This window comes from Oncorhynchus clarkii, chromosome 31, assembly GCF_045791955.1.
Source record: "Oncorhynchus clarkii lewisi isolate Uvic-CL-2024 chromosome 31, UVic_Ocla_1.0, whole genome shotgun sequence".
Lineage (NCBI taxonomy): Eukaryota > Metazoa > Chordata > Actinopteri > Salmoniformes > Salmonidae > Oncorhynchus > Oncorhynchus clarkii.
In genome coordinates this window covers 39,196,405-39,224,142 of record NC_092177.1, presented here as the reverse complement: position 1 = coordinate 39,224,142, position 27,738 = coordinate 39,196,405, and the positions used below count along the sequence as shown (strand labels likewise).

The window sequence follows — 27,738 nt, the reverse complement described above, 5'->3', positions numbered from 1 at the left end:
GAGGCATGGTTCACATCAGGCAATGCTTCTTGTGAATAGCAAACTCACATTTTGTGAGTGTTTTTTATAGGGCTCTAAACAACATCTCCAATCTCGTCTCATTGATTGGACTCCAGGTTAGCTGACTCCTGACTCCAATTAGCTTTTGGAGAAGGCATTAGCCAATGGGTTCACATACTTTTCCCAACTTACACTGTGAATGTTTAAATGATATATTCAATATAGACAAGAAAAAGACAATAATGTGTGTGTTATTAGTTTAAGCACACTATGTTTGTCTATTGTTGTGACTTAGATGAAGATCAGATCAAATTTGATGACCAATTTATGCAGAAATCCAGGTAATTCCACACCTTTTCTTGGCACTGTATATTGTTGACACACAAGGATGCCTCGTGATTTAGCCTGGTCCCAGATCTGTTTGTGCTGTCTTGCCATCTCCTATGGCCATTGTCATACCAATGGTACAAACTGATCTTGGACCAGGCTACAATTGGCTCAAGAGCCAGGAATACCACAAGGGGACCAATCACAAGAGTGACACCAGGGTGAAGTCTCAAGGTTACAAGGCCAGGGATCACAAGGTCAGGGTTTATTTACTGTTACCTTTAATGGCCCTCTCCACTTTGACTTTATGACAAAAAAGTAAAAAGGAAAGAAAGGGATGTCTACTTAAGCGATTAAAGTCGCAGTACGCCATGTTACGAGCTAAGCAACAAGATCTTTCTATAAGAACTACAATACTACTCTATATTGTTTATATACAGTGCATTCGGAAAGTATTCAGAGCCCTTGATTTTTTCTTTTACAGCCTTATTCTAAAATGGATTTTTAAAAATCTCCTCATCAATCTAAACACAATACCCCATCAAGATGAAACGAAAACAGGTTTTCAGAAACTTTTGCAAATGTATTAAAAATAAAACACAGAAATACCTTATTTACATAAGTATTCAGACCCTTTGCTATGAGACTCGAAATTGAACTCAGATGCATCCTGTTTCCATTGATCATCTTTGAGATGTTTCTACAACTTGATTCAAGTCCACCTGTGGTAAATCCAACTGTGCAGCGACACTCCCCATCCAACCTGACAGAGCTTGAGAGGATCTGCAGAGAAGAATGGGAGAAACTCCCCAAATACAGGTGTGCCAAGCTTGTAGTGTCATACCCAATAATACTCAAGGCTGTAATCGCTGCCAAAGGTGCTTCAACAAAGTGCTGAGTAAAGGGTCTGAATACTTATGTAAATGTGATAATTCCATTTTTATTTTATTTGTAATACATTTAAAAATGAAAACGCTGTTTTTGCTTTGTCATTATGGGGTATTGTGTGTAGATTGATGAGGGGGAAAAAACAAATGAATCCATTTTAGAATAGGGCTGTAACATAACAAAATGTGGAAAACGTCAAGGGGTCTGCATACTATCCGAATGAACTGTATACATACACTGAGTGTACAAAACCTTAGGAACACCTTTCTAAAACTGAGTTGCACCCCCTTTTGCCCTCAGAGCAGCCTCAGTTCGTCAGGGCATGTACTCTAACATGTGTCGAAAGCGTTCCACAGGGATGCTGGATTTCTTTATAATAACAGCTTCATCTCAATTCTAGTCAGGTTTTAGAGCCAAGCATAGTACAATAACTGTGGTAACTAAAGTTGTAGAGGCTCAGGACTGTGGTTCCCTTTTTTATTGATTTGTTGAAGGTCTTCGACACTGTTGACCATGCCCTGCTGTTGTATAAACTTAAAAAAGGTTGGTTTATGTGTTGAAGCATTGGATTGGTACTGACAGAACACAGTGTGTAGCACAGCCAGGTTATGACATTTCGAAGGATTACGAAATGAGTTGCCCGGGGCTCAATTTTTGATCCGATCCTTTTCACGGTGTATATAAATTATATAGGGAAGACTGTTGACTGCATTGATAACTTGACCAAGAAACGGAAGTTGAAATTACATTTTTATTTTAGGAACAAATCTTGCTCTTCAACGTCAGGCAGAAAGGATCTTGTTCAAAGCATTTTCATATTGCTGCTGGATTATGGTGATATTGTCTCGATGCAGGCCTCGGCAAGTACCTTAAAAACTCTGGACACTGTGTATCATGGTGCTTTAAAATGTATCACAAATGCTAGATCACTCACCCATCACTGTGAATTGCATGCAATGGACCTTTCTCTCCACCAGGAGGCTAAAGCCCTGGTATACCTTCGTACACAAAGCATTGATGGGACAACTCCCTTTGTATCTCTGTTCCTTACTGACCAGATCAGTCACTCGATACAGTCTTTGTACACAGTCGCTGCTGTTCTTGTCTGTTCCTAAGGCTAGAACTGAGATGAGGAAGCCTTATTTTTCCCATAATGCCCCTTCATCCTGGCGCATGCTTCAAAAGATATTCAAGTTAAGGAGTTAGTGTCCTTGCCTGTTTTAAGACTCTGATCGCCGCGACTTGTTTTTGATAGTTGCGGTTATTTTGAATCTTCTACCGTATCTGCAATTTGTGACACTTTGTCTTCTGTGTGTATTTGTATTTTTTTGTAATATTTTATGTACATGCTGCTATTTCCCTGTTTGGCTTTCTTGCATGTCTCCCTCGCAAAATATATATTTTAACATCATTAGGTTGCTACTAGGTTAAATAAAGGTTAAGTAATACATAAATAAAATAATGTTTTGTACACTCAGGGTATTCTTAAAAGATCCTCATAACTTGTGTCCAATTTGAGGACAGCATTGTCAGTGTGGTAGAGAATAAAAACAATGACAGCATCGGTCTGAAAGAGGAAATGATATCATAAGTACAGGACATACCACCAGCCATACGGAGCGCTCCGTCCATTGCAGGACAGACCTCTTTCCCCAATTCCTCATGAATCTTCCCTCCAAGCAGAGGACCCACATCTGAGGATGGGGAAATAGCGTCATTATGTATTCGGGCTAGGGTCAATTCCATTTGAATTCAGGACGTAAATAAATAGATGTTAAAATTCCAATTTCTCTCACAGAAAAGCAATGGAGAAGAATTGGAATTGCAGTTGACATCCTCAATCGACAGAATTGAAATGAAATTGGACCACAACTCTGTTATGTATCTACTTAACGTTCAATATGCTGTTAACTTGATATGGCCATAAGATTCAGAGTTTTGTGCAGTAGACTGAACACAGACAATATGGAGACGTGGCCTCAGGCGCTGTACTTACTATCCAAGTCAGAAATTACTTTGTTCTTGGCAGTGGCGTATTGTGCTATTAGATAATCAACTTGCTGTGAAAAGAAGAGCAGAATAAAGTCACAGAAATTGAGACACGTGAGTCTGTTTTTTTTTGTCTGAGATTGTGTTACTCTGTCAGTTTCTCTCTATCTCACACATACCCACGCACCTATTACTGTATGTACGCACGCACCCCTTTGAGAAGCATACAATATACATTTAATCTAACCATCTCTTACATTCTCGACTTAGCCTTGTGTGTGTGCACACCTACAGAAATACTGTCATTGCAGCTATGGTAAAAAAAAGCTGTACCGTTGGCGTCTCGTTGGTAAAACTCTGCAGGTCCCTCAGGTTGCTACTGACCAATCTCCTCATGCCTTTGAGCTGTGAGCTCAGGTTCTGGTTAGCTGCATACGCACACAGTACTCCAGCCCTGCGGACAAACAAGAAATACAACCACAGAGAACATTAAAAGAGATATAGGCTAGCACACACCAAAATAAGAGCATTTTAAATATTGTAATCCAGATATTCTAAGCTTTATGGCTGCAATTAAATCTAGAATCGGCTGCTAAACATACCCTCGTAAAACTGACTATCCTACCGATCCTTGACTTCGGCGATGTCACTTACAAAATAGCCTCCAACACTCTACTCAGTAAACTGGATGTAGTCTATCATAGTGCCATCTGTTTTGTCACCAAAGCCCCATGTACTACCCACCACTGTGACCTGTATGCTCTCGTTGGCTGGCCCTCGCTACATATTCGTCGCCAAACCCACTGGCTCCAGGTCATCTATAAGTCTATGCTAGGTAATTCCCCGCCTTATCTCAGCTCACTGGTCACCACAGCAACACCCACCTGTAGCACGTGCTCCAGCGGGTATATTTCACTGGTCACCCCCAAAGCCAACACTTACTTTGTCCGCCTTTCCTTCCAGTTCTCTGCTGCCAATGACAGGAACGAATTGCAAAAATCACTGAAGCTGGAGACTTATATCTCCCTCACTAACTTTAAGCATCAGCTGTCAGAGCAGCTTACCGATCACTGTACCTGTACACAGCCAATCTGTAAATAGCACATCCAACTACCTCATCCTCATATTGTTACTTATCCTCTTGCTCTTTTGCACCCCAGTATCTCTACTTGCACATCATCATCTGCACTCCAGTGTTAATGCTAAATTGTAATTTTTGATGGCCTATTCGCCTATCCTATTTTTTTCCTTAACTCCCTACTCTTCTACATTTGCACACACTGTACATATATATTTATATTGTGTTATTGACAGTACATTTGTTTATGTGTAACTCTGTGTTGTTGTTTTTGTCGTACTGCTTTGCTTTATCTTGGCCAGGTCGCAGTTGTAAAAGAGAACTTGTTCTCAACTGGCCTACCTGGTTAAATAAAGGTTAAATATATATATATATATTTTTTAATTACACAGGCAGCCCAATTCTGTTATTTTCCCACTAATTGGTCTTATGACCCAACAGATTTTCAAAAAATTGGGCAAAAGATCAGAATTGGGTTGCCAGTGTAAATGCAGTCTTTATATGCTTATGATTTTGTTGAAAGGCAATTAATGTCAAACTTTTGTTCACACCTTCTGTCTATACAGTTATGAATCCTGTACAGACCTCTAATCAGTTTACAAATACCACAAATAATCATTGGAGTTGAAACATACTTTGAACTAGGACATGGAGCCAGCTAATGACAGTACATGATGTCCTGTCATCTATTGCCTTTATTGCTTTTCATTATTTTGATTGTTTGTATGTGTGGTATTGTATGCACCACTCCACACAGAAGGTTGGGGGTGGGGGGCAATTAAGTTGTTTGGATTTGAATGTCCATCTCTCCTTGGCCACATAGCCAACCATTATGACATCACCTGCTTCAGAAAGCTTTGTTCGCCGTGGAAACCATCAATAACATTCTAAAATCCACAACATTCTAGAAACAGAATCAACATTCCCCCCATAAACACTTTCACCTTCTGAGAAGACAGGTCGTTTTGAGACAATCTGTGTACCTTTTTATTGCTAAAATGTTGCTGCATGTGTATAATGATGGCTACGAGTCTGACTCCCACTATCAGCCTGACCAGGGCTACGACTCAGGCTTTGAATCTGAATTGGAGTCAGAAGACCCGTTAGAAGAGTCCAGAGAAGTGGGCCTCTTCATCGAGCCCACACCCTCCTCATCCTCAGATCAAGATGAGGTCCGTGAAGTCCCGGTGGCCAGGACCCATGCCCAGAGGGCTGAGGTGGACCAGGCAGTGGCCCTGGCCACGGCCCCTGTGGACCCGGAGGTCATGGTGGGCGAGCACAATGAGATTCTCCAGAGCTCCGGCCCTGAGATCACCAGAGCACCTATCTGTCTCATACTTGCCCCTCAGGTGGTTCCATCGTGGGTCACCTGGTTTAGAAGCAGAGAGGCAGAACCAGAAAGCACTCACTCAGACAGTTCTTTGAGCAATGGCGAGTATAAAATTCCAAGTTTATTAGGAAACATCATCACATAGAACGTTTTTGAAGACAAATGCTGTCTTTTAAGTGTGACCGATTGTGTGTATTGTCTTTCATTCCCTAGATTATAATGGTTTAGACGTGAAGCGTCAAGAGTCTCCCGTAAGAGATCCGGAGGACCAGAGGGTCCCGCTCACCAAGAGAATGAGAGGATCAGAGGACTCTGACAGTTTCCTGATCCCTAGGTTGCCACCATGGGTCACCTTCAAGAGGACCAGGGAGTCCGGCCCTTCTAGCAGCCCAGGCTGTATCCAACTAGAAGGCTCATCATGGAAGAAATGGAAGAGGTAGTCTATCTTTTGATCTCTTTATTGTTTTATCTTGTGTTTTTTTATTTTATATAGACAGTACCAGTCAGATGTTTGGACACACCTACTAATTCAAGGGTTTTTCTTCATAGTTCTATATTTTCTACATTGTAGAATAATATTGAAGACATCGAAACTATGAAATGACACATATGGAATCATGTAGTAACCAAGAAAGTGTTCAACAAATGAAAATATATTTCATATTTTAGATTCTTCAAAGTAGCCACACTTTGCCTTGGTGACAGCTTTGCACACTCTTGGCATTCTCTCAACCAGCTTCACTTGGAATGCTTTTCCAACAGTCTTGAAGGAGTTCCCACATATGCAGTGCACTTGTTGGCTGCTTTTCCTTCACTCTGCGGTCCAACTCATCCCAAACCATCTCAATTGGGTTGAGGTCGGGTGATTCTGAAGGCCAGGTCATCTGATGCAGCACTCCATCCCTCTCCTTCTTGGTCAAATAGCCGTTACACAGCCTGGAGGTGTATTTCAGATCATTGTCCTGTTGAAAAACAAATGATAGTCCCACTAAGCGCGAACAAGATGGGATGGTGTATATCGCTGCAGAATGCTGTGGTAGCCATGCTGGTTAAGTGTGCCTTGAATTCTAAATAAATCACTGACAGTGTCACCAGCAAAGCACCCCCACACCATCACACATCTTCCTTCATACTTCACGGTAGGAACTACACATGTTGAGATCATCCGTTCACATACTCCGCGTCTCACAAAGGCACATCGGTTGGAACCAAAAATAAAAAAATTGGACTCATCAGACCAGAGGACAGATTTCCAACGGTCCAATGTCCATTGCTCATTTCTTGGCCCAAGCTGTCATGGTTCCACCAGGGCCCTAAGGAATTTCTTTGTTACTCAGGTGTTGCTTATCATTTCATTTCAGCACCTGGGTCCAACCCCACCTCATCACAGCATGTTTCTGCCATAACATTGACCCAGCAGAGATCAACCAGATTAGAGGTCATAACCTATCAAGGAGCACTGTTGGGAAGATGGCAAGAACAAATCCACGAGACCCTCCGGGCACTCACCGATTCCTTCTGTCCACGGCACGCCCCCAATTCAGGAGGAGCCAATGCCCAAGTCTCATCGCCCAGTGCTACAGGCGCCGCTGTAGTTCCTCCAGGGAACCTGCACCAGGAACCCAAGATCCCAGCCCCCTGAGCGGTATGACGGCCACCCGGGAGGATGTAAGGGTTTCATCAGCGAACCTGCACCAGGAACCCAAGATCCCAGCCCCCTGAGCGGTATGACGGCCACCCGGGAGGATGTAAGGGTTTCCTCACTCAGTGCTCTCTGGTGTTTGAGCTACTGTCCTCCTCGTTCCACACTGACCGGGCCATGATCGCCTACATCATCTCTCTGCGTCAGGGCCCTGGCGTGGGCAACGGCTTTGTGGGAACAGCAGCCACCATCCGGCAGCTCCATATTAGCCTCTACTGCCGAGCTGTGTCAAGTCTTTGACCACCCAGTCGATGGGCGAGAAGCAGCAAGGCGACTGTTCAGACTCCGCCAAGGGGCCCGATCTCCATCCAAGAAGCCAAGAGGTTGAATGCTCGCCAGGCTAGGTGGGCTCTGTTTTCTAACCAGTTCGATTTCACACTAGCCTATCGCCCGGGATCCAGGAATCATAAAGCAGACGCCCTGTCCCGACAATACAATGTCTCTAAGGAGGAGAGGGACCCCGATAACCTGACCCCGTGTGGGGGACCCACTAACAGACTTTACATTCCGCGATCAACCTGGGCCCGACTACTACAATGGGGGCGCTCCTCTAAATTAACTGGGCATCCAGGGGTTAATCGGATACTGGAGTTCCTGAGGTGGATATTCTGGTGGCTCCGCGGCTGGAACCACTCCTGAGGGGGCGGGGGTACTGTCATGATTCCTCCTGGCAGCAGAGACCGCCCTAGATACTTTGTTACTCAGGTGTTGCTTACCATTTCATTTTGATTTCCCCTTGTAAAAGAGGTGTGTTTTCTGTCCTTGTTTGCAGAAGCTTGATTTTGGTTGCCCTGTGTGTTTGTCGCCTGAGTAAGTTTCTAGTCCTTGTGTTTGTTGTTTTTTCAGTATTACTGTGATCCTTCTGTTACCTTATTGTTTTTCAGTGAAGTATTTACGTTATCCTAAACCATTGATGCCTTGTCTGGTCCATTTGCTGCACCTGGGTCCAACCCCACCTCATCACACAAGCAAGTCTCTCTTTATTATTAGTGTCCTTTAGTAGTGGTTTCTTTGCAGCAATACGACCATGAAGGCCTGATTTACGCAGTCTCCTCTGAACAGTTGATGTTGGATGTGTCTGTTACTTGTAACTAACTCTAAGTTACCTCTGCAGCAGAGAATGTGCACAGCTGTCCTCAAGGCAAAGGGTGGCTATTTTGAAGAATCTCAAATATATTTTGATTGGTTTAACACTTTCTTTTGGTGACATGATTCCATATGTGTTATTTCATAGTTTTGATGTCTTCACTATTAAAAATAAAGAAACCCTCGAATGAGTAGGTGTGTCCACTTTTGACTGGTACTGTATATATATATATATTTTTGAGTCTTCGGGAGACTTGAAAGGCACTTAAAATCAAATGTATTATTAGGTCAGTTGAGGAGAGTGACATTGCCATTGTCCCAAATGTGACAAGGCCCAAGTATAGGAGAACATGGGAATTAAACCTTTGCCCAGGACGTTCTGAGTCCGTGGGAACCAATCGGAAGAGACAGAGGGTCTGATGAGGACACTGACTCAACTCAACTGACGTTATAAAATAATTGTACTGTCTTTTTTCTATATTAATAGAAAATAAAAATGTTTTAGATCTGCGATCTGATTTGTCCTTATCTGTCTTATGATTACTTAAGATTTGAAAACATATATAAACACCATGTAAAGTGTCAGTCCCATGTTTCAAGACCTGAAATAAAAAATCCCAGAAATCTTCCATATGCACAAAAAGCTTATTTTTCTTCAATTCTGTGCAAAAATGTGTTTACATCCATGTTAGGGAGCATTTCTTCTTTGCCAAGATTATCCATCCACCTGATAGGTGTGGCATATCAAGATGCTGATTAAACAACATGATCTTAACACAGGTACACCTTGTGCTGGGGACAATAAAAGGCCACTCTAAAATGTGCAGTTTTTTCACAGCCATTGAAGAGGAGTGGGACAACATTCCACATGCCACAATCAACAGCCTGATAACGTCGATGCGAAGAAGATGTGTCGCACTGCATGAGGCAAATGGTGGTCACACCAGATACTGACTGGTTTTCTGATCCACACCCCAACCTTTTCTTTTAAGGTATCTGTGACCAACAGATGCATATTTGTATTCCCAGTCATATGACATCCATAGATTAGGGCCTAATACATTTATTTAAATTGACTTATTTCCTTATATGAGCTGTAACTCAGTAAAATCTTTGAAATTGTTGTATGTTGTGTTTATTTTTCTGTACAGTGTAAATAACACCAAATTGTACCTAATAAATGTATCTTAATATTTTAGCTGTTCTTGCCATAATATGGAATGCGTTCCAGGTGACGACAATCTGCCCATCTCTGCCCATTCACGAAAATGGTTCGCTCCTACAGACAAATCATATTCAAACCAAATCAAGCTTTATTTATACAGCACATTTCAGACTTGGAATGCAATGCGCTTTACAGAAAAAAAAAACTATGAAAATAAAAGCTGAAATATTTACTACACAACAAACACAAAATAAAAAACTAAAGAATGACAAACTGAACAACTAAAAAGCACTCTAAGGAAAAGCAAAGCTAAAAATGTGTTTTAAGATAAACATTTAAAATATGTCCACAGTTTCAGCTGGGGGCATAATAACTAAAGGCTGCCTCTCCATGCCTCTTGGTCCTAGGCTTTGGGACAGTTAAAAGGCCAGTGCCAGAGGACCTGCGTGAGTCACCTGGCCGTGGCTTGCTATATAAAGCAGGCAGACAAGCATCAAGGCATTCAGTTACTGTTTGATTCAACGTTAGAATGGGCAAAACCAGTGACCTAAACGACTTTGAGTGTGGTATGATCGTCGGTGCCAGGTGCACCGGTTCCAGTATCTCAGAAACGGCCGTCCTCATGGTCTTTTCACACATGACAGTGTCTAGGGTTTACCGAGAATGGTCTGCGGCAGTCCTGTGGGCGAAAACAGCTCGTTGACAAGAGGTCGAAGGAGAATGGCAAGAATTGTGCAAGCTAACAGGCGGGCCACAAACAGGCAAATAACGGCAACAGTGGTATGCAGAACGGCATCTCGGAACGCACAACTCGTCGGTCCTTGTCACGGATGGTCTATTGCAACTCCTATCAGCCAAAACAAGAAGAAGCGGCTCCAGTGGGCACGCGATCACCAACAATGGACAATTGAGGAGTGGAAAAACATTGCCCGGTCAAAACAAATCTCGGGTCCTGTTGCGTCCTGCTGACGGCAGAGTCAGGATTTGGCGAAAGCAAAACAGGCAAAAGCAAAACAGGCAAACTGCCTGGTGGCGGTGGTGTAATGGTGTAGGGAATGTTTTCCTGGCACAAGTTAGGTCCCTTGATATCAATTGAGCAACATTTCCATGACCTGAAGAATTCAGGCTGTTCTGGAGGAACTAGATGGGTGTACCTAATAAATTAAACATTTTCAGATAATTGACAAAAATACTTCATGGAATCCTTGTATAAGCACAGCAATAACATATAAATGCCAGCAGGTGGCAGTACAAGTCCTTGCAGCAAAACCCCGACCTGTTCCACCATCATTATAGGAATAGTGTACAGGACCTAAAATTTAATACAGACTAACTGACCAACCGAATCTGCTTATGCCCCCCCCCCTCCTCTGGGAAAGTTAACTAATTTAAAATGAAAAATACACACTGAAATGGTTGAAGGTGGAATGCTGTGGCTCACTCAACTGAAATGATTTGAGATCTAGGCTTTACACTCTGTCATGTAACCTTTCAGGCAGTAAACATTCTGTAAAGTACATGCTAAACACGTTACTGCATATTGTGAATAACTTATACATCTAAAAGAGTCACTTCCGTACTTAAAATAGTCCATACTGTGGCTCTGTGTGTTGTGCTTCTAGTGTTAATTAGCTCCAGGAACATCAACGGGAACCTTGTCCATATATTAAGTCCTAATTTCCATGATTCCTTCTATCCCTCCTGAATACTAACCCTAGTTTCTAAAATGGTCAGAGCTTGATGAATACTAACCCTAGTTTCTAATATGGTCCGAGTTGCTAAATAATAACCTTATTTTCTAAAAACGGTCCGAGTTGCTAGGTCAGGGGTTCCCAAACTTTTTTGGCCCACGACCCCATTATGATATTAGAAAATTATTGCGACGTGAAAAAAAAGAACAATTTTATTTCCCAAAAATATTTTACCCCTTTTTTTGATCATGTCTCATCGCTGCAACTCCCAACGGGCTCGGGAGGCGAAGGTCTGGTCATGCGTCCTCTGTTAAACATGACCCGCCTTACTGCAAATTATTCTGACATAATGTCTCTTCTCTCACCACCACTAATGAGATAGGTGTGCTTGATGCATGGCGTGTCAGAGCTTCCCAAAGTCATGGGGTGTGGTCGACAGTGCGCACCTCATCTCTACTGTCACATCCGACCTGGGTCGATATTTGGTTTTAATGCCGATGAGAGCACTGAATCCAGCTTCCTACAGATATGATCTGGCAAAGGGTAGCATACCATGAGTTTTATGGTGCTTTCACGGAAACGGAAACATGGCTTACTCGAGACATGCTAGCTGGTTTCTTCACACATCGCGCAGACAGAAACAAGCATCTTTATGGTAAGAAGAAGGGCTGGGGTGTAAGCCTTATGATTAACGAGACGTGGTGTGATCATAACAACATACAGGAACTCTATAGAAGTCCTTCTGTTCACCTGAATTCCTCACAATCAAATGCAGACCGCATTATCTACCTAGAGAAATCTCTTCGATTATCAACCCAGCCTGAACGAACTTCATTTGACTCTATTGACTCTTCATTTGACTCTATGTAAACTGGAAACCACATATCCTTAGGCTGCATTCATTGTAGCTGGGGATTTTAACAAGGCAAATCTGAAAACAAGGCTCACTAAAGTCTATCAGCATATTGATTGTGCAACCAGGGCTGGCAAAACCCTAGATCATTGTTATTCTAACTTCTGCGACGCATATAAGGCCCTCCCCCACCCTCCTTTCGGAAAAGCTGACCACGACTACATGTTGTTGCTTCCAGCCTATAGACAGAAACTAAAACAGGAAGCTCCCGTGCTCAGGTTTGTTCAACGCTGGTCTGACCAATCGGATTCCACGCTTCAAGATTGCTTCGATCACGTGGACTGGGAGATGTTCCGCATTGCGGCAAACAACAACATTGATGAATACGCTGATTAGGTGAGCGGGTTTCTTAGCAAGTGCATCGGTGATGTTGTACCCACAGCGTCTATTAAAACATTCCCAAACCAGAAACCGTGGATTGATGGCAGCATTCGCATGAAACTGAAAGCGCGAACCACTGCTTTTAATCAGGGCAAGATGACCGGAAACATGACCGAATACAAACAGTGTAGCTATTCCCTCCGCAAGGCAATCAAACAAGCTAAGCGTCAGTATAGAGACAAAGTAGAGTCACAATTCAACGGCTCAGACACGAGAGGTATGTGGCAGGGTCTACAGTCAATCACGGACTATAAAAGGAAAACCAGCCCAGTCGCGGACCAGGATGTCTTACTCCCAGACAGACTAAACAACTTCTTTGCCCGCTTTGAGGACAATACAGTGCCATGACACGGCCCGCTACCAAAACCTGCGGGCTCTCCTTCATTGCAGCCGATGTGAGCAAAACATTTAAATGTGTCAACCCTCGCAAGGCTGCAGGCCCAGGCGACATCCCCAGCCGCGCCCTCAGAGCATGCGCAGACCAGCTGGCTGGTGTATTTACGGACATATTCAATCAATCCTTATCCCAGTCTGCTGCCCCCACATGCTTCAAGAGGGCCACCATTGTTCCTGTTCCCAAGAAAGCTAAGGTAACTGAGCTAAATGACTCACTTCCGTCATCATGAAGTGCTTTGAGAGACTAGTCAAGGACCATATCACCTCCACCCTACCTGACACCCTAGACCCACTCTTATTTGCTTAGGTCCACAGACGACGCAATCGCAATCCCACTGCACACTGCCCTAACCCATCTGGACAAGAGGAATACCTATGTGAGAATGCTGTTCATCGAGTACAACTCAGCATTTAACACCATAGTACCCTCCAAACTCATCATTAAGCTCGAGACCCTGGGTCTCAACCCCGCCCTGTGAAACTGGGTCCTGGACTTCCTGACGGGCCGCCCCCAGGTGGAGAGGGTAGGTAACAACATCTCCACCCCGCTGATGCTCCACACTGGGGCCCCACAAGGGTGTGTTCTCAGTCCTCTCCTGTACTCCCTGTTCACCCATGACTGCGTGGCTGTGCACGCCTCCAACTCAATCATCAAGTTTGCAGACGACACTACAGTGGTAGGCTTGATTACCAACAACGACGAGACGGCCTACAGGGAGGAGGTGAGGGCCCTCGGAGTGTGGTGTTAGGAAAATAACCTCACACTCAACATCAACAAAACAAAGGAGATGATCGTGGACTTCAGGAAACAGCAGAGGGAGCACCCCCCTATGGGACAGTAGTGGAGAGGATAGTAAGTTTTAAGTTCCTCGGCGTACACATCATGGACAAACTGAAATGGTCCAACCACACAGACAGCGTTGTGAAGAAGGCGCAGCAGCGCTTCTTCAACCTCAGGAGGCTGAAGAAATTCGACTTGCCACCAAAAACACTCACAAACGTTTACAGATGCACAATATCACCGCCAGGTACGGCAACTGCTCCGCACACAACCGCAAGGCTCTCCAGAGGGTAGTGAGGTCTGCACAACGCATCACCGGGGAAAAACTACCTGCCCTCCAGGACACCTACACCACCCGATGTCACAGGAAGGCCAAAAAGATCATTAAGGACAACAACCACCTGAGCCACTGCCTGTTCACCCCGCTATCATCCAGAAGGCGAGGTCAGTACAGGTGCATCAAAGCAGGGACCGAGAGACTGAAACACAGCTTCTATCTCAAGGCCATCAGACTGTTTAACAGCCCTCACTAACATACTGACTCAACTCCAGCCATTTTAATAATGGAAAAATTGATGTAACAAATGTATCACTAGCCACTTAAAAAAATGCCACTTTTATATGTTTACATACCCTACATTACATATGTATATACTGTACTCTATACCATCCACTGCATCTTGCCTTTGCCGTTCTATACCATCACTCATTTATATATTTTTTTAATGTACATATTCTTATTCATTCCTTTACACTTGTGTGTATAAGGTAATTTTTGTGAAATAGTTAGGTTAGATTACTCGTTGGATATTACTGTATTGCCAGAACTAGAAGCACAAGCATTTCGCTACACTCGCATTAACACCTGCTAACCATGTGTATATGACAAATACAATTTGGTTTGATTTGATTTCAAGACAACTGGGAACTCTGAAAAATATGAGGTCAAATTATGACGTCAAGCCTCCCGGGTGGCGCAGTGGTCTAAGGCACTGCATCGCAGCGCTAGCTGTGCTACCAGAGACTCTGGGTTCGAGCCCAGGCTCTGTCGTAGCCGGCCGTGACCGGGAGGTCCATGGGGCGACGCACAATTGGCCTAGCGTCGTCTGGGTTAGGGAGGGTCTGGCCGGTAGGGATATCCTTGTCTCATCGCGCACTAGCGAATCCTGTGGCGGGCCGGGCGCAGTGCACGCTGACCAGGTTTCTAGGTGTACGGTGTTTCCTCCGACACATTGGTGCGGCTGCCTTCCAGGTTGGATGTGTGCGGTGTTAAGATGCAGTGCGGCTTGGTTGGGTTGTGTTTCGGAGGACGCATGGCTCTCGACCTTTATCTCTCCCGAGTCCGTATGGGAGTTGTAGCGATGAGGCAAGACAGTAACTACTAACAATTGGATACCATGAAATTGGGGGTAAAAATATATATATATTTTTAATTCATGACGTCAGTGATCTTCAGGTTGGAATGTCAGAGCTCTAGAAAGAGGCCAGAGTTCCTGAGTTGGAATTCCGAGTTTAACGACCATTCAAAACAATTTTTCTCAGTTGGAGCTTGTTTTTTTTCGCAAGTTTCCAGTTGTCTTGAACACACTTAAGTCAGAAGTCAGAGATTTCCGAGTTCCCATTTAGGAGTTCCCAGTTGTTTTGAACACAACATTAATGCTCAGAGGGCATTAATTGAGTCAGTGTAACGGATGTGAAACGGCTAGCTTAGTTAGTGGTGGTGCGCGCTAAATAGCATTTCAATCGGTGACGTCACTTGCTCTGAGACCTTGAAGTAGTGGTTCCCCTTGCTCTGCAAGGGCCGCGGCTTTTGTGGAGCGATGGGTAACGATGCTTCGTGGGTGACTGTTGTTGATGTGTGCAGAGGGTCCCTGGTTCGAGCCCGGGTATGGGCGTGGGGACGGTTTAAAGTTATGCTGTTACATTGATGCTGTTGACCCGGATCACTGGTTGCTGCGGAAAAGGAGGAGGTTAAAAGGGGGGTGAGTGTAATGGATGTGAAACGGCTAGCTTAGTTAGCGGTGGTGCGCGCTAAATAGCGTTTCAATCGGTGACGTCACTTGCTCTGAGACCTTGAAGTAGTAGCCGCGGCTTTTGTGGAGCGATGGGTAACGATGCTTCGTGGGTGACTGTTGTTGATGTGTGCAGAGGGTCCCTGGTTCGCGCCCGGGTATGGGCGAGGGGACGGTCTAAAGTTATACTGTTACATCAGGAACCAAAACCCCTCCATAGTGACCCGTGAATGTGTTGTCTGTAGCATTAGGTCACATGACAGCTTGATCAGCTATTCGATTTCACTTACCGGCATGTCATCTGAGCCAGGATCACAGTCAAACGGATTGGGAAGTAGGTCCCAAAGTGCTCTTCCAAGCATTGGAGGTGAGCAGTCATCACTCGTGTGGGACACTTACTGATGCTGTTCTGTTATTTTATTTGACATCCATTGTGAACGACAACAGTTCCTCTCTCAATGCAAAAAAATATTTCTAACACTCCCCCTCGATAACCACCAAGCCTTGGTGTGAAATAGAACATTGTCATGATCAGATCCCATATCTCCACATAGTTTCGTGAACAGGTGTGCGCAGTGGATGGGGTTTGATGTAGTTTACAATCAAAGTTACCTGCTGCAGTGTATCGCCGAGTTCTGTGCTCAGCACTTTTCCTGCCATTTGCTCTCGGCGGAAACAATGCGTCTATATGGCAGAGGGAGACACATTCATAACTAGAGTCCCGCAGTCCCGCCAACGACGGAGCCCCATCTGTGCAAAAGCCCACCATTCAATCCCATACGCAATCTGTTTTTCTGCCAATATAGCCCCACTGCACACGAATAGCATCTCCTAACATCTATAGTGAACAACAGTCAATGCATGGGGCATCTTAGCCCTCACAGCTAACGTCCATTTGGAGAGTTTTCTGAGTCGATCAGGCAGAGTTTCCTCTTGAGGCTAGCAATAGCATAAATTCTTCGTTTAACAGTGTTACCTGACAAAGATATTGATGTGAGTTCCTGTGCCTCTGCCTCCCCACACACTGTATTCATCATGTCAGTTTGAGGCCGGTAATATCAAAGTCTCTGCAATAGTGTGTGGTTTCATAGAGTAGCGAGCCTACCCATTCACTGTGGGAATGATTCACGTGCAACTGAGACAGAAATTATATATTTATTTTCAGGATTTTGGAAATTATCCCGCGACCCCATTTTCATATCAGGCGACCCCACGGGGGGTCGCAACCCCTAGTTTGGGAACCACCCTGCTTGGTACGGTAGTGAGAGAGGGGCTTATAAGTAAAGGATTTGAGAAAAGACTGTGGAAGTGTCTATGGAGGTTGAGGTACGCAACCAGCAGCATGTGCTTTTGGGCAAAATGTTAACATTGGTTATGTCCCAAATGGCACTCTATTCCCTATATACTGTAGTGCAAAGTAGTGCACTGTATAGAGAATAGGGTGCATTTGGGATGCCTGGTCAAAGTGCAGTACACAAACAACATTGTACTGCATATGTCATCTATAGAAATATGAAATGTTTTAAAATAATTAGCAAGCAGCTCAATAAAGAGATAGGATGACTCACTGTAAGAATGAGTCAGAATGTCTGTTTTCCTATGGGTTTTGAATGTTTTGATCAGTTGAGATGGAGTGTGTGCATTTGCAGTGTGTGCTTTATGTCTGTGTTAGGAAAATGAGGTAAATTATTATTAGCATGCATTCCGATCTATTTTGAGTCACTCATGAGTCATTCATCCCAGATGTGTGTGTCTGTGTGCGCGGGGAGAGTGGGGGAGTACTATGTACTGTACAGTGTGTTTGTGTGTGTGTGCATGTTTCTTCTGTGTGTGTGTGTGTGTGTGTGTGTGTGCGTGTATGAACAGTGTCAGCTTCGCATGGGGCATCATGGAGATAAAGGAGAGACATGACCTGGGTAGGTGAATATAATGAGCGTTGTCATTCATGCTCACTCCATCACTCTTCCGCTTATGCTAACGGAATGTTAGCCCTAACGCTTGAGGGTTTACCACCGCTGAGAGATACCCAGCTGTCTCTCTGCTCGGTCTCTCAGGTTGCTGTTCATTCACACTGCATCCCTGGGACTGGAGCTGGTCTCACAGTGTGTGAGAATGCTCTGTGTGTGTGTGTGTGTGTGTGTGTGTGTGGGTGTGTGTGTGTGTGTAGTGTGTGCTCATCATGCATTGAAATGATGAATCATCATGTGTATGTCATTGGCAGCTGTATCAGAAAGTGTGCAGCCCTAACTGAGAGAGATTGCCCGTTTGCATGTGGTATGTGTGCCAAGTCCTGAGGTTTTGTGCTGATGCTCATATAGAGACAAGCTCTTGGGAGAGCAAAATGGAAATCATTATGGTGGCTATTGGCTAACATGTAGGTTGCATGGACATGATGCTACTAAAGCTAGGCAGTAGGCATTGAGGCAGGCAGATCAAGGGAGATTCAAAATGGCTGCCAGACGACAGGCCTTTTGTGCAACTGCCTCCCTCTCCCTCATTCTCTCACTTTAATGTCCCTTCTCCCATCATTTTCTATCTCTCTTTCGGTCCCTAACCCATTCATTCTTTCATTCTAATTATCATTCTCTCTCTCCCTCTCTCTCCCTCTCTCTCCCTCTGTGTCAGCATTGTCCAGCAAGGTCAGCGGAATCTCCACCGAACAAAGGGGCTTTGAAGATGGCAGGAACTGTGGAAGAGAATGGACCCTGGTCTAGTGACTACATTCTGACCTGAAACCGTAGCTCTCACCAGAGCAGGGAGACTGTCAACAGACTACAGCGTGTGTGGACCCATTCAACGAGTCAACAAAACAAAATGTTTCAGGAGAAAAACAGCGACTCGTCTTGCGATAGTTAGCTGTATAGCAACTTGACGAAATTCGCCGTATGAAATGAACGCCTACAAGAGCAACAAAGTCAACGAGACGTGATAACATAACTCGATAACAAGTCATCATAACTGTGAACACAGTGTAGCGCAAACTGTTGGCCTATAGCAAATCATATAGGCCAGTAACGGCAGTGTAGCATTACACGGTCTAGTGGCTCCATGGCTTTGCTTGGGCTAACAATGGCCTGTATTCAGCTGTGTTGTGCTAGGACAGGACAGTGCTTTCCCAGTCCTCCTCTCTTTCACTCTCTCCAGTCTCTAGAGAGCCCCGTTTCTGTTTTCTATGAATGACAGGGGTGGTCAACACTCTATTCAGGGGCATGCAGGACTATAACAGCCCTGCTCCAACACACCCGATTCAGCCAAACAAGATACGAAAGATACTCACACGAGTGGCTGATCAACAGAATCAGGTGTATTGGAGCAGAGCTGGAGCAAAAGAAAAGCATACCCAGGAGCTTTACAGGAGGAGGGTTGGCCATTGCTACTCTAGATGTACAACGTCCTAACAGGAACTGACCCACAGTCTCACAATCTGGTCTGCAAGATGCAGCATGGAGTAAGATGTTGCCTTTCGTATTTTGCTCAAAGGTAGAGTGCCCACTAATTATCGGCCTTTAAATAACAGCTGGGTAACACGACACAAGCTAGATTGAAATCGACAGGTCTTGGTTATGTTGATGAATGGTTATGTTGATGAAGTGATGCACACTAAAGTACTCTTCTCCTTTTACGTCACATTCACTGATATGATCTGTAGTTCAAAGGGTCAAGCAAAAGCAAAAAGGGGTTTAGCACCATGCTTTGTGTGAAGACTGAACAATGCCATGAGTGTATGGGTCTAAAATTAGGTGTAAAATGTAAGGTAAATGGATGCTTCTGGTTAAGAAACACGTGAAGCCTACATACCACAGAACTGTGCTTAGCACTTAGGCTAAGGAAGGAAAATGACTGCCGTCGTCTTTCAAACCATTTAACATATAGGATTGTTTTCATCTGGCGTTAAGGCTGAGATTTTTCGTCAAACTCACACTCATTTCAACTTGTAAAAGCTCTGCTATTTTCCAACTCTGGCGCCAGGATTGGTCCTTTACCTGTCTTATATTAGCTCACTTGCGCTGAGGAGAGGGGTGGAAATATTTGAGGTGTGTACTGTGTCCCTAAGACTCACCAAATGAGGGCCTTAGCGGTAACTCAATAGATTACGGCATTGATTTGGCCAGCGGAGGCACACAGTAGCCTAATCAGTAGCCTATAACCAATACTTAATTAAAATATCAGGAGCAGCAAAGCAGTCAACATAAACTCAGCAAAAAAAGAAACATCCCTTTTTCAGGACTTCACAGATCTTCATGTGAAAGGGTTTAAACACCGTTTCCCATGCTTGTTCAATGCACCATGAACAATTCATGAACACGCAACTGTGGAACGGTCGTTAAGACACTAACAGCTTACAGACGGTAGGCAACTAAGGTCACAGTTATGAAAACTTAGGACACTAAAGAGGCCTTTCTGCGTCTGTCTCCCGATCCTTCATGCCAACGTGACACCCCCCGAACCTATAACGCTACCGCCAACGCTAAGATTTACCATCGCGTTAGGTTTGTTCAAATAGAGCCCATAATCTCATGATTCATTATCTTTTCAAGAAAAGACAGCGTACAGCATACAATACCACTTAAAAAGTGGATCTATACTTCAAGAGCGCAGCAAACCTCGTGAATGACACAGTATGTCACTACTCTTACTAAAGACAACTATTAAGGCAGCAACCACACACACGCACACACACACACAATAAAAACTATATCAAAAACATTTACAAAACATTCATCCATTTATTCTCAGGAAATAACTTTAGGAAGGATTCTTCCATTTTTCAAATCACAGATGGTCACACTCAAAATCTGAATTTAGCTCAGCAACATCTCCCATGAAGAATGAACCAGTGAATACATCATTCAGTGTTACGCTGACTAAAAGGGCTTTGGCATTGCGAGACACTAACACACGGCTTAGCCCCCCAGGGTCCTGTCATGTAAGGACACAGTGTCAGTTCCGAGCACCTAACACAAAGTACACAGTAACATAGCCCTTCCCCTCCGAGTTAGCTGTACGATGGAGGACAACAGGTATTTTTGTGTATGTGTATGTGGGTGTGTGTGTGTGCAGCGCACCTGCAGGAAACAGCACAGTCCTTCCCCTCCAAGAACCCTGGGTAGTCATACTGTATGTATGTAGACAACAGGCGTTTCAGACCTTGATTTGTTGCCTTAGACTGCAAGACTGACAACAATGCTAGCGTCATTGACTCCATGCCAAGTAACCATGGTGGTTGGCTGCTCAGGGTTGTATAAACTACTCAGGGTTTGCCATATCAACTCCAGTCCTAATTAGGAACCCAATATTGCATATTGGCACCATCATAACCATATCTTTGTGACAAGAGATGAAAAGAATCTGCCCACTCCATCAAGCCATGGGGACAACAACACAGGGCATTCACGGGACCTCATGGAACCATGGACCGCACCTGCAGAAACTGGACAACAGGGAGAAGCCGAGGAGATACCTATCATAGACTTCTCACAGCTGACGCTTGACATACCACCTACGGCACCTCCAGTGGTAGAAACAACCAGCTGGTATGATTGAGTCGAATCAGCCAACAGTAACACGGAAGCAGCAATGTGAGAGTCAGTAGTGCATGACCTTAAATGGTAATAACAGGAGGCAGCAATGTGGGAGTCAGTAGTACATGACCTTAAATGGTAATAATAGGAAGCTTCCGTTTAACACACAGGCCTAAGGTTACAGCCCCAGTGGGAACTTCCCCTTTAAAAAGGTATATAAAGAGAACAGAGATCATAAGACAGTATGATCCTCGTTAACATATGAGACAGACTTCATATGGAGAATCATCACAGGTAAATTTACTATTGCACTATACTCTTTTTGTTAATATATTAGAGAATTTGATTATTTTGCCTAAGTACTTATTGGATCACTATCTGAATATACTTGGTTGAATTTGGTGACCCCGAGACTGAGTCTACGAAACACAGAGGTCTAAACACCTCTTGAATACAGACGAAGTGGCAGTCACTCAGTGAGACATCAGGTACAGATGTGATTGGCAATACAAGGAAACAGCAAAGTACCAGTTACAATATATTGAGTCCATACACAGAGTTGTAAGTGTATTAAGATATTAGAATTGGGAATCTAGCGTCATTGCAGTGAGAATACCGATTACAGGAAAGTGACCAAGGGGTTGAGCATTTAAGGTAATTGAACTATTTTTGCTATTTAGTCAATATTGTTAGAAGTGTTAACGCATTTAAAGTTTTGCAATATTATCTGGCATAGCTTAAAGCATTAAGGATTGATTGAGCATTATTGTTGTATTGAGAAACTGTATAACCATTGAATTGTAATGATGTGTATAAGACAAAAAAACAGAGTGACTTAATAAAAGCTAGAAACTTTGACAACTAGGCCAGATTAACGATCTGGAGAGCAAACGCCTTTGACAATCTCACTGAACAGAAAGTGACCCTGGTTATAGGTTAAAGTGATTGCACTAAAGAATATTTCATTGTGTGGACAATAATATATTTTTAAGAGAGTCAAAACATATACCAATACTAGTTTCCGAGTGACTACTAGCTGACGAGCATAATAACTACTAAGAGTTGTTATTAGGTATTGATATATACATAGGTAAAGATAACTTGAGGGCAAGGAAATATAGGAGGAATCCATAAAGCTTAAGAATATTTAAATAGGAGTATCCAAGGCCTCATACTAGACCGGAAAATAAGGGAGTGACAACGTGAAAGAAGGAACAAACCCAACTCACGCGAAGGGCCATTACAAATACATAGGAAGGTTGGTAGGGCCGCACGGCAAGGCCCTTGTTACACCGAAGTAACTAAAATCCTAAAGTACTCTGCCTAGCCAGAGGACGGGGTAGAGGCTTTTGCTGCAGGTATTGGGCAAAGGTCAGCACCGTGACACCTTGATAGATTTGTCATAAGCACCTATGGTGCTTGTAATGTCTTACTATCATAGTGAAAAAGGACGTTACACGGAACCCAAACTGGCCAAACTGGCAATTTAGCTAGCTAGCTTGCACTTGCTAGCTAATTTGTCTTATTTAGCTAGCTTGCTGTTGCTGTTTACCTGAAATGCACAAGGTCCTCTACTCCACCAATTAATCCACACATTAAATGGTCAACCGAATCGTTTCTAGTCATCTCTCATCCTTCCAGGCCTTTTCTCCTCTTGACTTTATATTTGGATTGGCAACTTTCATAAATTAGGTGCATTACCGCCACTGACCTTGTTCGTCTTTCAGTCACCCACGTGGGTTTAACCAATGAGGAGATGGCACCTGCTTCTATAAACCAATGAGGAGATGGGAGAGGCAGGACTTGCAGCGCGATCTGCATCAGAAATAGAACTGAGTTCTATTTTAGCCCTTGGCAACGCAGAAGCTCATTGGCGCGCGCGAGCAGTGTGGGTGCAATAATTGAATAATATAGATTTCTACATTTATTTTTGCAACGCTCGCATTGCGTAGTCAGCCTGTTAGAGTGGACATGGAGTGACCAGATTATTTCCTTAGTTCTTATTAGGTTATTATCCCCAGCTTAACAAAGCTATTTTTTTAGAGACAAACATTAGCAGCTGCTAGCTTAGCTTGGTCATGTGTCTTCTCTATGGTTAAGTCTAATGGACAACACACAAGCACAAATGAAGTTAAGACTCCTTGAAACAATGGGGTTAACACTACTGACATCACATGTTATGTGAATCAGAGAAGACATAAAGGGATCGGATCAATGAAATAGAACCATTACGTCTGCAATAAGGGGTTGGGAATTGTGTGTCAAGCAAATCCATAAACACACACTGTCCCTTTAAGATTGCAGTGCATAACATAAATTAGGGGTATTTAACATGGGGTCCACAAAAAGTTTGGACACACCTACACATTCCAGGGTTTTTATTTATTTATACCCTTTTTTGTACAATGACGAATAATTGTGAAGACATCAAAACTATGAAATAACACATATGGAATCATGTAGTAACCAAAACAAGTGTTAAACAAGTCAAAATATATTTTATAATTGAGATTCTTCAAAGTAGCCACCCTTTGCCTTGATGACAGCTTTGCACACTCTTGGCATTCTCTCAACCAGCTTAATGAGGTAGTCACCAATTTCTTTCTTTCTTAATGCGTTTGAGCCAATCAGTTGTGTATGACAAGGTAGGGGTGGTATACAAAAGATAGCCCTATTTGGTAAAAGACCAAGTCCATATTATGGCAAGAACAGCTCAAATAAGCAAAGACAAATGACAGTCCATCATTAACTTAAGACATGAAGGTCAGTCAATCTGGAAAATTTCAAGAACTTTTCAAGAAAGGTTTTTCCAAGTGCAGTCGCAAAAACCATCAAGCGCTATGATGAAACTGGCTCTCATGAGGACCGCCAGAGTTACCTCTGCTGCAGAGGATAAGTTCATTAGAGTTAACTGCACCTCAGATTGCAGCCCAAATAAATGCTTCACAGAGTTCAAGTAACAGACACATCTCAACATCATCTGTTCAGAAAAGACTGCGTGAATCAGGCCTTCATGGTCAAATTGCTGCAAAGAAACCACTACTAAAGGACACCAATAAGAAGAAGAAGAGACTTGTTTGGGCCAATAAACACAAGCAATGGACATTAGACCGGTGGAAATCTGTCCTTTGGTCTGATGAGTCTAAATTTGAGATTTTTGGTTCCAACTGCCTTGTCTTTGTGAGACGCAGAGTAGGTGAACGGATGATCTCCACATGTGTGGTTCCCACCGTGAAGATTGGAGGAGGAGGTGTGATGTGTGGGGGTGCGTTGCTGGTGACACTGTCTGTGATTTTTTTTTTAAATTCATGGCATACTTAGCCAGCAAGGCTACCACAGCATTCTGCAGCAATACGCCATCCCATCTGGTTTGCGCTTAGTGGGACTATCATTTGTTTTTCAACAGGACAACGACCCAAAACACACCTCCAGGCTGTGTAAGGGTTATTTGACCAAGGAGAGTGGTGCCTAACCTTTGTTTAACTAGCTAAAAAGCTGCTCTTAGTGAAAATGTGTTTGGAGTCACCTTTTGTAGCTAATAGGATACGTTAAGAGTTAATGTGGTGAGGTCAAAATAAAGAAACAAAACCCAAATCTATTAACTTAAAAATGTTGCTTACTTCTCCTTGCCATTATCATTCACCTGATGATAAGACAACATACTGTACGTTTGTTTATTTCTATATGCTATGGTATGATGGGGTCCTTAGCCATCTAACCAACGCTCAAGACAATTCTATTGCTGTGATTTCAGGGTCCCTTAGATTCTCTCTCTCCAGTGAGAAGTCCCTCCAAGCTGCCACTGGACACAAATATCCCCAGTCAAGCGGAGGACTGGCATCACTGTGATGTTGCCTATGGTCATTCACTGGGCCAGCCAGTGCCCAGTATAGCTGCACGCAACTACACACACACACACACACACACACACACACACACACACACACACACACACACACACACACACACACACACACACACACACACACACACACACACACACACACACACACACACACACACACACACACACACACACACACACACACACACACACACACAGGCAAACATGCAGGTTTGTAAACATAATACATTAAAGTCAGGAAATTCCTAACACGTGTTTGTGTGTGCATGCAAAATGCATGCATATGTGTGTGTGTGTGTGTGTGTGTGTGTATGTATGTGTGTGGTGTGGTGTCTTGTCTGTGTGCAATAATGTGTGTGTAACACATTCATGTCAGGGAATTCCTGCCACATGTTTGTTTGTGCATGTGCATGAATGTGTCCATTCACATGTGTGAGTGTGTGTGCCGGTGTCTGTGTGTGCGTGACATAGCTTTTCTCTTTCGTAACCAGAAAGATAACGCCGTTCCCCTTGGCCACATAAAGGGCTGAACAGGACCACTGTATTCTCCAAACTGTAACATGTAGGGGACAGAAGCAGAGCTGCTATCTGTCCACAAAGAAAAGTTACACAAAGGAATGAAAGACGTCTTTATCTACCACACAAATGCTTATCTTTCAAACTAGGAGATCCACCAAGAGCTCATGTCACAGTCTTGGTTGCAAAACAAACAGGAAACAAATCCGTATTTTCTAAATAATATCGCAATATCACTTTCATCTAGGACCGTCACCGATTTAAAAAAATCTTGGTCGACAGAGAATCTTCCTGTTCTTTCGACCAATCGTTTGGTCGAAATGTTTAAACTTATTTTTCCATATATACTGTTACGGTGAGTGAATGAGGACCCAAAAGCGAACTAACTTAAACAGAGCTTCTTTAATAACCAAACATAGGTAGGCTCAGATAGACCGGCAGATTCCGACAGGACAGGACAAGGTTACAGCAAACATGACGATAGTCTGGTTCAGGCATGAAACACAACAAACAAGAATCCGACAAGGACAGGAGCAGAAACAGAGAGAGATATAGGGACCTAATCAGAGGGAAAAAGGGAACAGGTGGGAAAAGGGGTGACGAGGTGGTTAGGAGGAGACAAGACACAGCTGGGGGAAAGAGGGGGAGAAAAGGTAACCTAACAACGACCAGCAGAGGGAGACAGGGTGAAGGGAAAGGACAGAGACAAGACACAACATGACAGTACATGACAGTACCCCCCCACTCACCGAGCGCCTCCTGGCGCACTCGAGGAGGAAACCTGGCGGCAACGGAGGAAATCCTCGATCAGCGCACGGTCCAGCACGTCCCGAGAGGGAACCCAACTCCTCTCCTCAGGACCGTACCCCTCCCAATCAACGAGGTACTGGTGACCACGGCCCCGAGGACGCATGTCCAAAATTCTACGGACCCTGTAGATGGGTGCGCCCTCGACAAGGATGGGGGGGGGGGGGGGGAAGACGAGCGGGGGCGCGAAGGACGGGCTTGATGCAGGAGACATGGAAGACCGGGTGGACGCGACGAAGGTATCGCGGAAGAAGAAGTCGAACTGCGACAGGATTAATGACCCGAGAAATACGGAACGGACCAATGAACCGCGGGGTCAACTTGCGAGAAGCCGTCTTAAGGGGAAGGTTCTGAGTGGAGAGCCAAACTCTCTGACCGCGACAATATCTAGGACTCTTAGTTCTACGCTTATTAGCAGCCCTCACAGTCTGCGTCCTATAACGGCAAAGTGCAGACCTGACCCTCTTCCAGGTGCGCTCGCAACGTTGGACAAAAGCCTGAGCGGAGGGGACGCTGGACTCGGCGAACTGAGATGAGAACAGCGGAGGCTGGTACCCGAGGCTACTCTGAAAAGGAGATAGCCCGGTCGCAGACGAAGGAAGCGAGTTGTGGGCGTATTCTGCCCAGGGGAGCTGTTCTGACCAAGACGCAGGGTTGCGAAAAGAAAGACTGCGTAAGATGCGACCAATAGTCTGATTGGCCCGTTCTGCTTGACCGTTAGACTGGGGGTGAAAGCCGGAAGAGAGACTGACGGAAGCCCCAATCAAACGGCAAAACTCCCTCCAAAATTGAGACGTGAATTGCGGACCTCTGTCCGAAACGACGTCCGACGGAAGGCCATGAATTCTGAAAACATTCTCGATGATGATCTGTGCCGTCTCTTTAGCAGAAGGAAGCTTAGCAAGGGGAATGAAATGAGCCGCCTTAGAGAACCTATCGACAACCGTAAGAATAACAGTCTTCCCCGCTGACGAAGGCAGTCCGGTGACAAAATCTAAGGCGATGTGAGACCACGGTCGAGAGGGAATAGGAAGTGGCCTGAGACGGCCGGCAGGAGGAGAGTTACCGGACTTAGTCTGCGCGCAGACCGAACAAGCAGCCACGAAACGACGCGTGTCATGCTCCCGGGTGGGCCACCAAAAACGCTGGCGAATGGAAGCAAGCGTACCCCGAACGCCAGGGTGGCCGGCTAACTTGGCAGAGTGAGCCCACTGAAGAACGGCCAGACGAGTAGGAACGGGAACGAAAAGAAGGTTCCTAGGACAAGCGCGCGGCGACGGAGTGTGAGT

The 27,738-nt window shown here is 44.4% G+C and overlaps 1 protein-coding gene across 6 annotated transcripts in view; it reads right to left on the bottom strand.

The window, feature by feature from the left end:
• The window catches only part of LOC139390606 (prominin-1-A-like), a 119,376-nt gene that overhangs the window by 27,921 nt on the left and 63,717 nt on the right, over nucleotides 1–27,738 (bottom strand). For 4 of the 6 annotated variants that reach the window (XM_071137837.1, XM_071137841.1, XM_071137839.1 and 1 more), the window contains 4 exons: nucleotides 3,538–3,658; nucleotides 3,212–3,275; nucleotides 2,820–2,909; nucleotides 607–630 (listed from right to left, as the gene is read on the bottom strand). In XM_071137837.1, coding sequence (XP_070993938.1) covers nucleotides 607–630; nucleotides 2,820–2,909; nucleotides 3,212–3,275; nucleotides 3,538–3,658 — 299 coding nt within the window. The remainder of the gene's footprint in view (nucleotides 1–606; nucleotides 631–2,819; nucleotides 2,910–3,211; nucleotides 3,276–3,537; nucleotides 3,659–27,738) is intronic. The other 2 variants (XM_071137838.1, XM_071137842.1) reach the window with 1 other exon arrangement.